Source organism: Oryctolagus cuniculus, chromosome 11, assembly GCF_964237555.1.
Source record: "Oryctolagus cuniculus chromosome 11, mOryCun1.1, whole genome shotgun sequence".
In the NCBI taxonomy this organism is placed as follows: Eukaryota; Metazoa; Chordata; class Mammalia; order Lagomorpha; family Leporidae; genus Oryctolagus; species Oryctolagus cuniculus.
The window spans coordinates 4615024-4631358 of NC_091442.1; the positions used below are offsets into that span (position 1 = coordinate 4615024).

General features: G+C 63.8%; 1 protein-coding gene across 2 annotated transcripts in view; it reads left to right on the plus strand.

Moving 5' to 3' along the window:
* Nucleotides 1-16335, plus strand: part of BMP7 (bone morphogenetic protein 7) — an 80162-nt gene that overhangs the window by 27693 nt on the left and 36134 nt on the right. For both annotated transcript variants that reach the window (XM_070051399.1, XM_070051400.1), the window contains exon 2: nucleotides 2778-2970. In XM_070051399.1, coding sequence (XP_069907500.1) covers nucleotides 2778-2970 — 193 coding nt within the window. The remainder of the gene's footprint in view (nucleotides 1-2777; nucleotides 2971-16335) is intronic.

Sequence of the window (16335 nt, forward strand, 5' to 3'; positions counted from 1 at the left end):
TTCCAAATAAATAAACAAATCTTTACAAAAAGGAGCAAATGACAGCGGGCTCGGGCTTCCCGCCATCCTTGGATAAGCAACGCGGCGCCGTCCCAGCGTCGGTGTCGGCAGGGGTGGAGCTGGCCGCCTCCCCACCAGCTCCCTGTAGAGAAACAGACTTCACCATCTTGGTAACGGAAGGCGTTCGCTGGTTTCTCTTGTACATGAGACAAGTGACATCTTCAGCTGCTGCCCGAGCCCCGGGTTCGTCACCGCACACTGGTGTCTCCTTTCTTACTGGTGACTCCAGGATCCCACCTGGGCTTCCGTTGCGCGTGTTCAAACGTCGCTCTAGTGTTTAGTCCAGATGAGGATGAACCTCCCCCCCAGGCCTGAGAGGGGGCAGCCAGGGAGCAGGGAGAGGCCGTGCTGGTGCCACCGCCTGGAGGGCCAGCAAGCCCGTAGCCCTTTGTCTCTTCCGTGTAGTTGGGGTGGGTGTCAGTGAGCTCGGATTGGGCGGGGTGGTGGAGCTCCAGGTGCCGTGGAGCCTGCACTGGGCGCCCCTCCCAGTGGCGCAAGTGTGGAGGTGGGGGCGGCGCTGCCTGGGCTGACAGCTCCCTGGGGTGCAGGGTGGGGGCAGTGCCTGGGCTGACAGCTCCCTGGGGTGCAGGGTGGGGAGCGGTGTCTGGGCTGACAGCTCATGGGAGCTCCCTGGGGTCCAGGGATACTCTCTGGAGTTGTTTCCACTTGCTGGGCCTCCAACCCCCTGTGCTGTCGCCTGTCCCGGTCCCCTGGAGAGAAGCACTTGAGACTGTGGTGGTCTCTGGCCTGTGCCCACCCCACTTTGTCAGGCAGCCCTGCCCTCCTCCCCTGCTCCCCCATGTACTCTTCACACCTCTGGTGGTCGCTGGGGGAGAAGAGGAGGCGGCGTTCGCGGAGCTAGGCCGCCCAGCTCCGCTCTGGGGGCACACCCCCCAGCACCACGCACACGGCCTGCCGCATCCAGAGCAGCCCTGTACTGACCGCCATGCTCTGGCCGCAGCTGCCCAGGCCCAGGCCCTGGCGAGCATGTGGACGCACAGGATAATATAGACCCATGGGGCGGCAGGGAGGGTGAGTGACGGGCCCCCTAATGGGAGGAGTCTCGTGAGCACACAGCGCACTGAGGGCAGGAGCTGTGTTGCATCTTGTGTGGAGTGTTCCGAACTGACCGACCCCGGGTGTGTGGAGCCAGGGAGGGGGTGCTGACGCCCTGCTTCTTGGTCCCCGCGAGGGTGGACGGGGCCGCTGACGGTGGCTGTGCACAGGCGGCACAGGACAGAAGTGCCCTGAGCGGGTTCTGGCAGGCAGGCAGAGATGTCCCTGTCCCATGGCCAGCAGGCCACAGAGCCACAGGGGCCCGAGGCGTGTGCTTGGGTGGGATGTGGGCTTCTTTCTCAGATCTCAGAGCCTGGGTGGGCTGCTTGGTGCCTCTTGGGTCCCAGGTGAGCTCTAACAGTGCGGTGCCACGCTCCCCTCCTAGCCGGGTGTGCCCGTGGGCTGCTCTAGCAGGTGACCGAGGCCTGGCCCAGCGCATCCCTGGGGTCACCTGGGGTCTCCTCTCCTGGGGTCACTTGATTCCCGGTGGCTGCTCTCTCTGGAAGAGGAAATGGAAGAGCCCTCCCTGGCCTTTCGCCTGGACTGGGCAGGTAGAGAAGCTCCCTGTGGGTATAAGGAGAGCAGACGGTGGAGGGCGGTCGTCGGGAGGGATCCCGGGACCACGCATGCCGGCGCCGGTCCCTCTGTTACCACTGGTGATGCCAGGCTGTGGTTGCTGGCTTCTCCTTGGCAGTACCTGGGGCTGCTTCCGGGCCCCGCCCAGGAGCTGTGGTTATCACGTGGCTCAGGGTGGTGTGAGCAGCTGGGGGCCGGCGCCTCTCTGTGCTTGCTGTCCCGTCCACGGTCAGTGTCCTCTCTGTGCTTGCTGTCCCGTCCACGGTCAGTGTCCTCTCTGTGCTTGCTGTTTCTTCCACGGTCAGTGTCCTCTCTGTACTTGCTGTCCCGTCCACGGTCAGTGTCCTCTCTGGCAACTTGGACTTGGCCAAGGCGTGGTGAGCAGGTCAGGCTCCGGGGGCCAGGGCCTCTCCAGGTTTCTGGACCTTGCAGGGTGACTTCTGTGTGCAGCGCTTGGTGGCCCCCGATGGCCGTGGCGACCGCTGGCCACCCTCTGGCCCTAGCTGCTTCTGAGATGCGTCTGTACTTTGGCCACTCAGCCCCTGAATGAGGGCTGCTGTCCCCGTTTCCCGGGTGATGAGGCGGGGGTCCAGTGGGTTTCCTGGGTGATGAGGCGGGGGTCCAGTGGGTTTCCTGGGTGATGAGGCGGGGGTCCAGTGGGTTTCCTGGGTGATGAGGCGGGGGTCCAGTGGGTTTCCTGGGTGATGAGGTGGGGGTCCAGTGGATTTCCTGGGTGATGAGGCGGGGGTCCAGTGGGTTTCCTGGGTGATGAAGCGGGGGTCCAGTGGGTTTCCTGGGTGCTTGCCCAAAGGCCACAGTGCTAGTTGGGAGCTGAGCTCCGGGACCGGGGGCTGGCTGGGGCCCCTGGCTCAGCTGTGGTCAGTGCCCCGCTTTGCCCAGTGGGCTGGACTCAGCCCCGGGGTGTGAGCCTGTGACCCTCCCACGTGGCTGGGGCGGTCACCCCCAGGGGTTGCTGGCAGTGGGTAAGCCCCCCCCACCGGCTGGGGCGAGAGGCCTGGGCGCTGGACCTAGAGAGAGGAGCCGGACGCTAACGGGCCCTGGTGCTGTGTTTGCTCCCCTTGCAGTGGAACACGACAAGGAATTCTTCCACCCGCGCTACCACCACCGCGAGTTCCGGTTCGATCTTTCCAAGATCCCCGAGGGGGAAGCAGTGACGGCCGCCGAGTTCCGGATCTACAAGGACTACATCCGGGAGCGCTTTGACAACGAGACGTTCCGCATCCGCGTGTACCAGGTGCTGCAGGAGCACTTGGGCAGGTGGGTGCTGCCAGGTGCTGGGCGGGTGCCGCCCCCACCCCCCGCCGGCGAGGGGGGAGGCCGTGACGGCGGGGGAGGGGCAGGCCGGGCTTGGTGGCTTCTTCCAGCGAACACCCAGCCCGTGCCAGGCCCTGTCTGGCCATCTTCTTAAAGGCAGGTGTGTGGTGCAGGTCACTGTTTCTTAAAGTAAGACCGCGCACGAATCCCGCGGGAACAGCGAGGCAGGGAGCAGGCATGCGTGAGGCTGCAGGTGTTCGTAAGGCGCAGGGCCGAGGGGCGGGGAAGAGAGGCTTTTGTAGGTGCCCCCCTCACTGACCACCCCCAAGTCCATCTGTGATGTCAGCAACCCCGGAAGGCGGCTGCTGGTGATACGGTGCTAGGGAGCACGGCCCAAAGCCAGCCATGGCAGGGAACTGCCAGCCTCCCACGAGTCACGCGGGCAGGAGACTTCGCGTTCTGGGGGCCCTTGAACTTCAAGGTCTTGTGAGAGGTAGGGAGACTCAGAGAAGGCCCGGCTGTCTGTGCAGCCCTGAGGGGAGGTGACAGGCCCCGTGGGGCAGCTCCATCACGGCCGCGACGCCAGGACGCCGGCTTTAGCAGGAGGCAGGGACGGGGGCCATGGCCCAGCACTGCGGCTTTGGGGTTCATCTTAGACACCGAGAACCAAGCTTCTCCCAGGCGTGTCCGTGGCCCTGCGCCCACTGCCTCAGTCCACGTTCATGCCGGCTTCCGAGGCTGCGACGCAGTGGCCGAGGGCCGAGGTCGGAAGTGACCTGGACCCCAGCCACCGAGGACATGGGCCCACGGTCTGGGGGCTTCAGGACGTCTTCCCTGCGGAGGGGGGCTCTGGATGCGCAGACGCACCCGCTGCGTGCTGTGGAGGAGACAGTAGCGGTGGCAGTGGGGGTGGGGGCAGGGCTCCCTCCACCCACAGAGCCCCCACGCCCCAGCGCGGGGCGTCAGTGGGCAGATTCTGTTGTGCTGTTTGCGCTCCGCAGCGGGGAGCCTGCCGCGCTCTCCTGCTGTGCCCAGCGTTTGCCATCAGGGCTCCAAGCTCGCCTGAGCTTCCTTCGGCCCACGTGGGCACCCTCGGTCTTGCAGGGATGGGTCACGCCCTGAGACGGTCACCGTCTCCTGGCTCGGCTGTGAGGGGCCGCGTCTGCGCATGTGTCTGGCTATCGCATGGAGTTCTGGGAGTGATGCGGGTCACGTGGGTAGATGCAGCTCACTCCGCTGGTTTGGGTTCTGCCAACTTCTGCTCTTAGAAGCCCGGGTGGGGGTTCTTGCCCGCGTGCTCCCGACACAACTGTGCCTGTCTTTGTCGGTGTGATGGGGTACAAGGGTGTCCCAGCATGGCTAGAGCTGCCTCCTAGCACCCTAGAGCCCTCGGCCCCACCTGGCTCTGCCCTGTGCCGTCTCCCCAGGCTGGAGAGGGGGGCCCAGGCAGGAGGCAGGCGCTGTTCCCTGCACGGCAGGGCAGACAGGCCTGGCTGTCAGCCCCGAGTCTCACTAAAGGCGCTCGGGTGCCCCAGCGAATCCCGGGAGGTCCCCAGGCTCAGCCATGGGAAGAGGCGTCCAGTTCGTCCTGGGGAGTGGCCGGTGTTTGCTCTGCCTTCTGAGAACTCGCCCAGGGCTCGTGAACAAACGGACTTTTCTCATGAAGGCCAGTTAGCTGGGGCGAGGCCGGGGCCCGGGGACCCTCGGTCAGTGGAGTCGGTGTCCTCGTGCAAGCCCCGGGCCGCGCTCGCACCCAGGCTGCCGCCTCCCTCTCAGGAGCTCCTGGGCGGTCTGACTTCGGGAGTGTCGTGGCCGCGAGGGAGTCTGGCTCAGCAGCACCGGGGGCTTGGCAGTGACCACCTGGGTGACCACCTGGGCAGGAGCCCCTGTGGCCCCGGCTCCTTGAGTCTGCGGGAACCCCTGGAATGCTGAGTGCCTCCTTCCTGGGCCACAGCTGGCTTCCCGACCGCCGGCACCTGCAGGCTCGGCTCTTGCGGCCAGGGGCAGCTCCACCAATGGCTCCCGCTCTTCCCACGCAGGAGGGCAGGTGCTGAGGGCTCAGGGCTGCTGTCAGGCCAGCTACCCGTGGGCTCAGGGGCCCCGGAATTAGGAGCCACCGAGTTCCCGTGTGCCAGACTCTCTGCTCAGAGCTTGGACGATGCTGGCTCCTGCGCTCAGTTCCTGGCTGAGGGGTGCAGGAGGTGCCTGGGGCTCTAAGGTCTTTCTCTGTCCTTTGCGCTCGCTCTCTCTCTCCCTTCCCCCTCTTTCCTCCCTCCCTCCCCCTCCCCTCTTCCTTCCTCCTGGTTCTTTGCCTTTCTCTCCCTCATCTCCTCTTCTTCCAAGTTCCCCTTTCCCCTCCCCCGCTCCCTCGGTTTGAAGTGGTGCGTCCTTACCACACCTTCCCTAGTGTTTCAAGACTATGTTACGGGCAAAACGGTGCCCCCTCCCAGCAAGGTGTGCCCCCAGTTGGACAACCTCAGAAGGGTACTGTATTGGAAGATGGGGCTGTAAAGAGAGAATTGTGGCAGATGAGGGCAAACAGCCGCATGGCCCTAATCCAGTACTAGTGGTGTGTCTGAGCAAGATGAGAACAGACGCAATGGGGGACTACGCGAAGAAGTCGCCGTGCAAGCAGGTGGCTTACGAGAGCTGTCCATTGCCTTACAGTTCTGGGGTTGGTGGTCCGGAGTCCAGGCGTGGGCCGGCCCTGCTCCCTCTGCACCCTGTATGCATCCCCCCCCCCCCGCCTCCTCCAGCTCCTGCTGGGGGCCGTTGAGTCGCGGCCTCTCCTGACTCACAGCTGAACCCAACTCTTTGTCCATTGCTATGTGGCCCTCTTTGTCTCCACGTGGCTTCTCCCCATGTCCTGCGTTGGGTGAGGGGCCTGGCCCACACACAGGACCTCACGCTGAGCAGTGGCGGCGACTGTTTCCAAACAAGGCCACAGTGACGAGGACCAGACTTGGGACCTGAACACGTCCTTTGGGGGATAGGATGGGTGGAAGATGAGGCAGGACGCCTGGGGGCGGAGAATCAGACAAGGTGAGGTGACAAGCTCAGGCAAGGTGACAGCGCGGCAGGTGTACGTGGGCTGGGTTGTCATGGATGCCTCGCTGAGCACTGGCAGTGGGTGTCTGAATGACAAGCGGGATCCGGCGGTAGCAGAATAGAGCATGTCCCCTAGGACTGTGAGGACCATACTCCACAGGCACAGCAAGCGTGGGTCCCAGCAAAGCCAGGGGAGGGTCTGGGTCTGGGTTCTCCGCCTGGCTGTGGGCAGCTGCCCCTTCTGCCTGTGTCGGCATCCACCTGCTGTCTCTGTGGGCCCCCGGTGCCTCCTCCACCCTGCCCGTGATCCCTGGGCGGGATCCTGAGGCTTGCGGGGGAGGGAGACGCCTGAGTCACTGTGGTTGCAGAGGGCTGGGCCGGACAGGCGCTCAGCGCCTGGCGGGGGGCCAGGGTGGGTCACACGGCTGTCAGAGATGACAGACAGTTCAGGCTTGCTGGTCCCGCCCTGACACTGCAGCCCTGTGCACCTGCCGCGTGCTGGGTACGGGGCATCTGCCGGCACTGGCCAGGCCCTGGCCTCGGGGAGTGCCTGTCCAGGCAGAGGAGGTGCCAAGATCTGGCAGGTGGGAAGCATGAAAGTGGGTGTGGCAGGAGGGAGGGGCAGTGGGCATCTGAGAGACGGAAGCAGAGCCCCCACCCTCCCGAAGAGGATTTTTTAGGAAATTGCTCACATATTCATGTTCTGGATTGGCGGTCTTGTTTTTGACCATGTTCTAGCACGTGGCTCCCCGAGGAGATGAGCCGGGCGTTGAGAGAGGGTCCCAGTCCCGGCAGTGTGGCCTCAGGTCCTTCTCTGTGAGGTGGGGATGCTTGAGGACCCCCTGCCGGGGTGAGGGGACCCACACTCAGAGCAGGGCCGGATGCCGGGGCGGTGCCCTCCTTCCTCCCCGTGGCTTGCTTGGGAAACTGGACAGACAGCTCCAGGCTGTGGCCGGGTCACTGCCCCGCCAGCATGTGTCAACTGTGCTACCTCCCCCGGCTTTGCCTTCTCCCGCGGGGATGGGGGCTGGGCTTGGGGGTGCTCTCTGGGCCCCGTGTGCCTCCAGTAGCCCCCCTGTGCCAGCCTGGAGCTCGGCTGCTCACGCCCCCAGCCTGGGCCATGCAGCTGCTGCGGGCAGGAGCCCAAAGCTGGCCTTGACATCCCGCCGTGCGGCCGCCCTGGGCTCTGCTGTGGGAGCCGTGGGCCTCACCCCTGCCGGCCGCCCAGCTGGGCAGGGCTGGGACATCTGGTCCTGCCTGAGCCCCAGGAAGGCCCCAGGGCTGCTGGGGATTAGCTGGTGTTTGATCGTCCCGTGTCCCCCTGAGAGGAGGTTACTTTCCGGCAGGCCCACTGGCCCTGGTGGACCCCAGCTTCTCTGATGGCCAACTGCTGCCCTTGGCTTTGCCCAGAGCTCGACCCCGGACAGCTGGGAGGATGCAAGAAGCCGCCCAGTGGCCCGTGGGGCAAGTGGGGCTGAGAGGCGACAGCGGCCTCGGCTCTGGAGGCCTCTGATGGGAGGGGTGGGCGTGGCTAAGAGATGGGCGTCGGAGGCTCACCCTCCGGGCTGGCTTCCAGGAGCTGGGCTTGCTCCCGTCCCTGTTGGCTCAAACTTTGGTTCCTGTAGAACGTGAGGGTCTCTGGGGCAGTGAGCCAGGGCGCCGGCCCCCCTGCGAACCTTTCATTTGTGAAACTGGGCTGGGCACTTTCCATCCCAGCCCCCTTCCTTCCCCGCGGGTCCCAGGCTGCAGCCTGCGCTGGGAGGCCCTGCGGCTGCTGCTGCGCTCCCTTTAGCCTCACTGGTGCCCTGCCCATGCCTCCCCAGGCACCTGGCTCCTGACTTCCTGTCGGGGGAGATGGGGGCTCCCTTGCCAGGCTGTGCCCCCAGCCCTGCAGGAGCTGGTCACCTGCTCGCAGCTCTGCCCTTCGTCTCATGGGGTTCTGTCCTTGCTCTTCGGAGCAGCTCAGCCCAGCCCAGGGCTCCTGCAGCCAGATTGTCTGGGGCACGGGAGGACCGGGAGCTATGACTCCAACCAGGGGGCAGGCACTGGGTGCCGCACCTCTGCCAGGCTCCTGGGGGTGCCGCACGGGTTCTGCCCGCCTCCCCGAGCAGGTGTGTGTGGCTCAGTGTAGAAGCAGGGACATTGCGGTCCCCGCTGCCCAGGATGGCTCCAGGGAGGTGGGACGGGACATCCTCCCCTAGCCTGGTCCTCGACTCACAGGTGGCGGCCCCGTGAGTGCCGGCTGAGGACTTGGTGGCCAGCAAGGCGGGTTTGAGCCGACTGTGGTCACCGTTGGGCAGGGGGTGGTCCTGTGGGAATGTACCACCAGCAGGGGTCGAGGTTTTCCCGGGCAGCCTCGTGCCAGCTGTGTGCTGGCCTTGGCTTTGATCCCCTGAAACCAGGCGCGGACGCCAGCTCAGAGATGGAAGTAGGTCCCTGGGGTCACACCGCTGGTCTCTGCCGTGCAGCCCAGGCGGGCGATTTCTCACCTGGGGCCCAGGGGGTCGGGTGCCGAGGCAGAGCTGTGTGTGGCTCCCAGTCCTGGACAGATTCTCCTGGGGCTTAGAAGGCCTCTGGTTCACGGGGGCACTAAGCTGGGCACTGACGTTTCCTAGAAGTGAGACGGGCTGTGCAGGGTGGTTAAGGCCTCTCCTGGTCTCCTGGGAGCCCTGCTGTCGAAAGCCCACCAGCTGGGAGGGAGTGGCCTCCCGGTTCCGGCTCGCAGGCTCCCCCACCCTGCCCTCAGAGCTCCCTGCCTTTCTGCCTGTGGGGCTCAGCCCAGCGCAGGGTCCTTCAAGGTCAGTCTCAGTGGCGGCGCAGGGAGAGGACTGGCTGAGGGCCGAGATGCCTCCAGCCTCTGGCTCTGGAAGCTTCCGGAAGCTTCCAGGCTTTCTTGCAGCTCTGAGGCCAGTGTGCCTGGTTCCCCATCTCCTGGGTCTCCTGACTTCCACCCCTCGCTCTGCACCTCTGCCCCAGGGCGTGAGCACGCGTGCGGAGCCGCCGTCTCAGGATGTGCTGCCTAGCTCCAGCCGGCGGGGGCATCCTGGGAGCTGGGCAGAGGCCCATGAACTGCCTGGGTTGGGGTGCCCTGGCCTTCTGCCTTGTGGCCCTTTCTCGGGGACCCACTGCACACCCCGGCTCAGAGCTGCCTGAGCAGAGCCATGGGCCTTTGCGCCTGCTGCTTGCCCGTGGAGTCCTCTGTGGTCAAAGCCTACACTCAGTGCCACCCGGCCGAGCAGGGCCCACCAGTTAGAGCCGCAGACACAGCCGCTCGGCCCCGCGGCCGAGTGCCCCCTGGCTCCCTGTCCTGTGGTCTGAGGCCAGCTGGGGGAGCCGCGGGGGAGAACGTGGGTGGTGGTAGGCGGTCGTCTGGAGGAGCCAGCCCGTGTAGCCGATGCTGGCAGCTACAAGGCGTCCTGTGTGGTTCTTTGCGAGTGTGGGGTCGTGTAGGGATCGGTGAGCCAGTGAGCCCGGGTGGGGGTGCGTTAGGGACCTGGCCAATTCACCGTGCAGCCCGCCAGCCGGGAGTGATGACAAAGCCGAACCCCGCGCAGCCGGCACTTGTCATGCTTCTCACAAAGGCCCCCAGTGCAGGGTGGGGGAGGTGCCCTTGATCACCCCATTTTACAGGAGAGAAAACTGAGGCCCAGCACAAGGTTAGGGATCGAGGGAAAGAAGCGTGCGTCTGTTTGCATTTTCTCTTCCTGGAAAGAGGCAGGGAAACTGAGGCAGAGAAGATTATCGCCCTCCCCGTGTGTCCCAGCAGTGCTGTGTGGCGTGGGAGGTGCAGTGGAACCACCCTGGTTCTGCCCCTTGGAAGCTGGATGACCCCGGGGCCGCTGGCTGACCTCTCCGGTTAACTCGCGCTGGGCTTCAGAGTCAAGATCCGGGTGGGAGCTGCAGTGACCCGACGGCAGGGGCGGCAAGGCTGTCCACATGGTGGGCTTTATCTGTTTCGGCTGCTGGCGTGCCCGTTGTGCCCGGAGCCTGGCACACGGTAGCCACTCCGTGAGCTTCTGTTCCGCGTGTGGGTGAGTGAGCTGGCCTTCCGCTTAGCACGTGGGTGCCCCGAGTTCCCAGAGCCTGCCGTCATATGCACGGAGCCGTCCCCTGGCACGTGGCCCTGCGCCACCGGGACCTGTCGGATGAGCCGGTGCTGGCCGGCACGTCGGCCTGGGGCCGGTCGGTCCCCGCGCAACGTGCTCTCCCTTCGAGGACTGAAACCCAGGGACGCCTGGTTTGCAACCCTTCTTCAGCATCTGAGCCCCATTTCCAAAACGTGAAAATTGCCCGTAATTACACCGCGTTCCATCCCTGGGAGCCTGCCTGTGCTGACTGTAATTACTTATTCCAGCGAGGACCCAGGCTGGCTCGGCGACACGGGCTTGTGTGCCGCGGCCTGGGCTCCCGCTGCGCTGGAACGCACCTCGGGAGCGCGGGCCGCGGGCTGGGCCGTGTGTGTGCACGCGCGAGCCAGCGCTGCAGTTCCAGCAGCGTCTCCGCGCCTGGACCTCGGCTCGCCTGTAGGAGTCCGCGTCTCCAAGGGTGTTCACATCTGTGCTCCATAGCAGGGCCTGCAACTGCTTTAGCCTTTTTGGCAGGAGACAAAGAGAAGTAATATTTTTCAATTTGGTCATGAGCAGTCCTCTGTAGCTGGGAGGAGAGGGACCTGCCCACTGTTAGCTCTGCAGGAGGAGGCGGTGCAGGCTTACCAGGGAGCTCTCTGATTATTTAAAATTTTTTTTTATTTTAAAGATGTATTTTCTTTTATTTTTAAATTTTATTTTGTAAAGATTTATTTATTTATTTGAAAGGCAGAGTTACAGAGAGGCAGAAGCAGAGAGAGAGAGAGAGAGAGAGAGAGAGAGAGAGGTCTTCCTTCCACTGGTTCACTCTCCAGATGGCTGCAATGGCTGGAGCTGAGCTGATCCAAAGCCAGGAGCCAGGAGCTTCTTCCAGGTCTCCCATGTGGGTGCAGAGGCCCAAGGACTTGGGCCATCTCCTACTGCTTTCCCAGGCCATAGCAGAGAGCTGGATCGGAAGAGGAGCCGCTGTGACTAGAACTAGCGCCCATGTGGGATGCCGGTACTGCAGGCAGTGGCTTTATCCGCTATGCCACAGCTCTGGCCCCAATATTTATTTTATTTATTTGGAAGGCAGAGTCAGAGAGAGGGGGAAAGACAGAGATCTTTCATCTGCTGTTTCACTCCCCAAATGGCTGCAACTGCCCTGATCCTAAGTCAGGAGCCAGGAGCTTCATCCGGGTCTCCCACGCAGTGCAGGGCCCACACACTGGCCGTCTTCCACTGCTTCCCCAGGTGCATTAGCAGGGAGCTGATTCGGACGTGGAGCACTTGAACTGGCGTCCATATGGGATGCCCGTGTCGCAGGTGGTGGCTTTACCACCATGCCACCATGCCGGCTCCTGCCACAAAGTTCTTTTGAAGGAGACAACCGCAGTTAGTGAAGTCCTTGGCTGGTTCCAGTTCACTCGGGAGTAGGCATCTGAGAAAAGCCCAGTCTTCCAGACACTGCTTCTTCCTGGGTCCTCTGGTTGTCCTGAGCGATGCCATGGAATTCCATGTTGCCTGTCCAAGAGTGGAGGCGGCAAAGCTGACAGTCGGCCTGCACCGTCACGTGCACCGCCACGCTCCCTCTGCAACCAAGGCAGGCATTGCCAGTGGAGCAGAGCATCCCTCCTGCAGACCCTGGCGTCTTCCTGAACCCCCAGGGCAGCCACACAAACGCGGCAGCCACTGCCAATCGAGAGAAGATGCCGCCGAGTGAACCTGCTGGCCTCTGGTCTCAGGTCAGGGCCCTGCAAAGCCAGCCTGCCGTGCGGTCATGCGGCCGTGACAGTAAATGAGTAGGAAGTGTTTCCTGGGAGGAGACGCTGGGGTGTGGGGCAGCGGGCTGGGAGGGGACCCTGGAGGGTGCCGCAGGGGGTTCTGGGAGAAAGCTGCACCTCTCACCCAGCCAGGGGCCAGAGGGGCTGCGGCATTTCTGCCTCCATCCGTCGTGGTTGTTTAAGGCAGTTTCTCAGCCGCGGCCCCGCTGACCCTGGCGGGCACGAGGCGTTCTCCAGGGTGAGTGTTAAGCAGCCCTTCTGGTGTTGAGGTTTGGGCAGTAGCTTGGGTGTTCCCCAAAGGCCCACGTGTTAATGGCTTGTGTCCCAGAATTCTGTGCTCATGATTAAGGATGAAAATTAATCCGTTTACGGCGTCTGGGGGTGGGGCCTTCGGAGGTGATTAGAATGCATCGGCTGCTGGTGGGCCCCCTGCGATGGGATCCTGGCAGCTTTTCAGAGAGACGCCCCTGCCCCTCTGCCTCCTGGCTCACTGGCCCTGCCTCTCTGCAGGAGCTCAGATGCCCCACCCTCACCGGATGGCTGGTGAAGCCCCCCACCCCCAGACCCTCCACTGCAGACCTCCCCACTGGGCAGAATAAGACCCCTCATTCCTAAGTAGCTCCCCGCAGGGATTTTCCCTAACCCAGTGGGAAGCCGGCTCACACCCAGGCCTCCCCCTCAACCCCTGCCCCACCCCGGAGCAGTGGGACCTCCCCAATCAGACACTGTCAGTGCCCCTGGGCGGGGTTCGGCCTGAGAACCAGAGCTCCTGCAGCCTCCATGCCCAGGTAGAAAGATCCGGAGGTGCTGCACGTGGGGGTGCACCCCCAGGGGGGCTGCTGGAGCTCCCCCCTTCCCGCGCACTGTCGCCACCACCCACCCCCACCACAGCACCCACTCCTGGATCTGGGGCAGAGGAGCCCAGAGTGAGCCCTTGTCACACCTCCTGGAGCAAGTCTGCAGAGAAAGCCCCGCCTGCGACGGCCCAGCCCAGCCCAGCGGGGGAGGGGCTGGAAGCCTCCAGGGGCACTGAGCCTGCGAGACCAGCTCCTAGGACTGGACACCTAACGTGAGGAGAGGGGCCCTTCCTCTGTTAAAAATGTGTTCAGACGGGGCCAGTGCTGTGGCGTAGTAGGCTAAGCCTCCTCCTGCAGTGCCAGCATCCCATATGGGCACCAGTTCAGACTTCCGGTGCTTTCTGCTCCTGGTGGCTTTGCTGTGGGTGACCCTGCTGTGAGTCGAGGAGCGTCAGCTGCGGCCCTGACCCTGGCCGTGACCTTGCCTGTGAGTTTGTACCGCTTGGTTCTGGTGACCTTGACAGCAGCTTTTGGTGGGGAGCCCATGTGCAGTCCGCTCCCGCTGTTGGTCAACTTTTCTCAGCCACACGTTTTCTTTCTTATTTAAAATAGGTTGTTGACTCAATAGCAGGTATTCTTCACTTTTTTAAGGTTTACTTGTTTATTTGAAAGCCAGAGTGCCAGCGACAGAGAGAGAGAGAGAGAAAGAGCGAGCGAGCGTGCTTCCATCAGCTGGTTCACTCCCCAAATGGCCACAATAGCTGAGGCTGGGCCAGGCCAGAGCCAGGAGTCATGAACCCCATCCAGGTCTCCCATGGGGGTGGCAAGAACTCAAGCACTTGAGGCCTCACCGGCTGCTTCCCAGGCACATTAGCAGGGAGCTGGCTTGGAAGCAGAGCAGCCGGGACCTGCACTGGGGCCCTGGTAAGATGTGGGTGTCCCCGGCAGCAGCTTAGCCTGCTGGCCCGGACGGCACCTGCTTTAATGTGCAGCCCGAGTGCCCCCCCCCCCCCCGCCTGAACTGCAGGGCGGGTGCTCGCAGGGCCTGGGTCCTCGGCGCCCCCAGGCCCGGCACAGAGCCCAGCACGCGGCAGGGCTTGAAGGGCTGCTGGGTGACAAGAGTCTTTTAAGGGGTCCGATTTTTCCTTCTAGCTCCTTCTCAGGGCCTAGTTGAGCTCTCTGTAAACGTGGCACCTGTGGGGTAGGGATTTGGGCTCCACCCCCTCCTTGGAGGGTGGGCAGAGTGGTTCAGGACTAACGGCTGGACCCGAGCCTCCTGGGAAACCTGTCACTCTCAGAGCAAAGGAACGGGGTCTCCCTGGGGTGCATCCCCCTGCAGAGCCCTGTACAGGGCCCTTCAGCCCAGGCGGCACAGGTGCAGGGCTGCCTCTAACTGTGCTCTTGGCCCTGTGCGGTGAGGACCTGCCAGCGGCCCCTCCCTTGCCGTGACCCCCGCCATGGGTCTAGGCTGCAGCTCCTGCTGCCCAGGGTGCCCTCCCCTTGCCTGTTAGCCGTGCTGGCTGTGACCTTGGATTTGGCCTCTGCCCCTCCTCTGTGGGATGGGGCCATCAATGCACAGAGCTGGCTGTTTCCTACAAAGGGGCGCCGCCCAGCTGCCCTGACTCACGGGGTGTCTGGGCCTGGGAGCAGCCCTCTGCCGCTGGTGGTGATAAACTCCCTGGGGTGCTGGTGGGCTGCGCTCCCAGGTGCCCACTGCACCCTGTCTTGGCTGATTCCATCCCACCCTCCCTTCCCCGCCCCCTCCTGGGTGTTCCTGGTCACCTCTCAGGCCAACCATTTGCAGTCAAGTGCGTGACTCAGCTCTGCTTCCTTGGTGGGGGGTGGGGGGGTCCCTGAGACAGGCGAGGGGGAGAGCATCCGCCATACGGGGCAGCCAGCGGGAGGCCGTGGCCGGAGGCACGTAGGCACCTGGCAGGGTTCCTGGCACCCTGCAAGCGCCTAGCAGGTGGGAGTCCTTTCATAGCCTTCCCTCAGGCTGGCGCCGCCCTGGTTTAAGGATGAGAGGGTCAGAGGAGTCCAGGACGCCCCCGCCGCCCTGCGTCTCGCGCCCCCACCCGGCCCTCACTGTTGGAACGTTGGAATTCCGGAATCAGCCGCCTGCTTCTGTCTGCAAAGCCCCACAGTTAAGTTCATTTCCTTTGCCCGTCGCGTGTGCGTCTCCTCTCCGCGTTCTCAATCCTAAAACAGCCTGCGGTTCCGCCTCCTCTTGCTGTGTTTCAGCCGACTCAGCCTGAAACGGGTGTTTGGTTGGTTTGTTTATTCCTTGAGTGTGCGTGGAAGAGGCTGAGTGTGCCTCGTGTGTTCTATTTCGGTCTGGAGCTGGAGGCTGGAGGAAGTGGAGCAATCAGGGAGAGTGGAGACAGCTGAGTGTCCCGCCCGGCCCCGCCACGCCAGATGCCCGCCCGCACGGGGCTTTCCCAGGGCGACGTGCAGCCCCGAGCGCTCCCTGCCAGGCCTGGCTCCTCTGGGGAATCCCGGAGGCCCGGATGCTTCCCCGGGCGCACAGTCAATAGCACAGCCCTTGTCCTTGGTCTCCGCGTGGCTCACGCAAGCTGACCGGCACGGGGCAGCAGGGCCCAAGCCCTCGCGCACGGGGCAGCAGGGCGGGGCCAGAGGTAGATCGAGACCTGCTTTCCTCCCAGCCCCTGCCCCCTGCCCCCTGCCCCGGGAGTCCTCTTGGCCTTTCTTGACATCCAACCAAAGGCAGTGGCCCTGTGGGTGGCCAGGCCTGGCGGTGGGGGAGGTGAGCAGAGGTCCACACAATGCCACCGTGTAAGGTGGGGGTGTGGAGGTGCCGAGGGGCTCCTGAGGGCCTGCATCAGCCAGTGGGCGTGGCCAGGCAGCCCGTGCCCGTGGCGCGTGGGGCAGGACAGGATGGCTGAGGTCCTGCAGAGCTGGGAGGCACCTCCATTTCTCGAGGGGCCTGAATCGAAGAAGCAGCCATTCTCCTCTTCCTGTCACAGCTCCCAGAAGGACCGTGGAAGTGCCCGTGGCTGGGCGGGGTCCCTGGAAGACACGGGCGCACTGGCTCACTGAATGAGCAGGACAGGCCTGGCTTCAAAGCCGTGAGGAGCGAGAGAAACCCGGAGCACTGAGCCAGGAGGTGTGCTGTCCAGCCTCGGGCTGCGCGCGGCGGGACCGCTAGGGGCTGCGTCACAAGGGCATTGTGGGCATTTCCCTAGGGAGCTGCAGCAGTTGGGATGGCGGTGTGGCAGGAAGGAGAGGCCGAGCTGGCTGGGGTGGGAGCAGGGCGTGGTGAGCCGGGCCAGACCCCCCAGGGCCCCTGCAGGTGCACCTGCAACCAGGAATGGAGTCTTTCTCTGCCTGGTTTCCCAGGTGCGACCCTCGGTCCCGTAGTCTCCCTGACCCCGTGCAGGAAGGCCTGGGAAAGGTGTTTTTTTTTTTTTTTTTTTTCAAGATTCATTTATTGATTTGAAAGTCAGAGTTACAGAGAGAGAGAAGGAGAGGCAGAGAGAGAGGTCTTCCATCCGCTGGTTCACTACCCAGTTGGCTGCAAAGGTTGGAGCCGAGCAGATCCAAAGCCAGGAGTCAGGAACTTCTTCCAGGTCTCCCAAGGACTTGAGCCATCTTCCACTGCTTTCCCAGGCCATAGCAGAGAGCTGGATCGGAAGAGGAGCAGCCGGGACACGAACC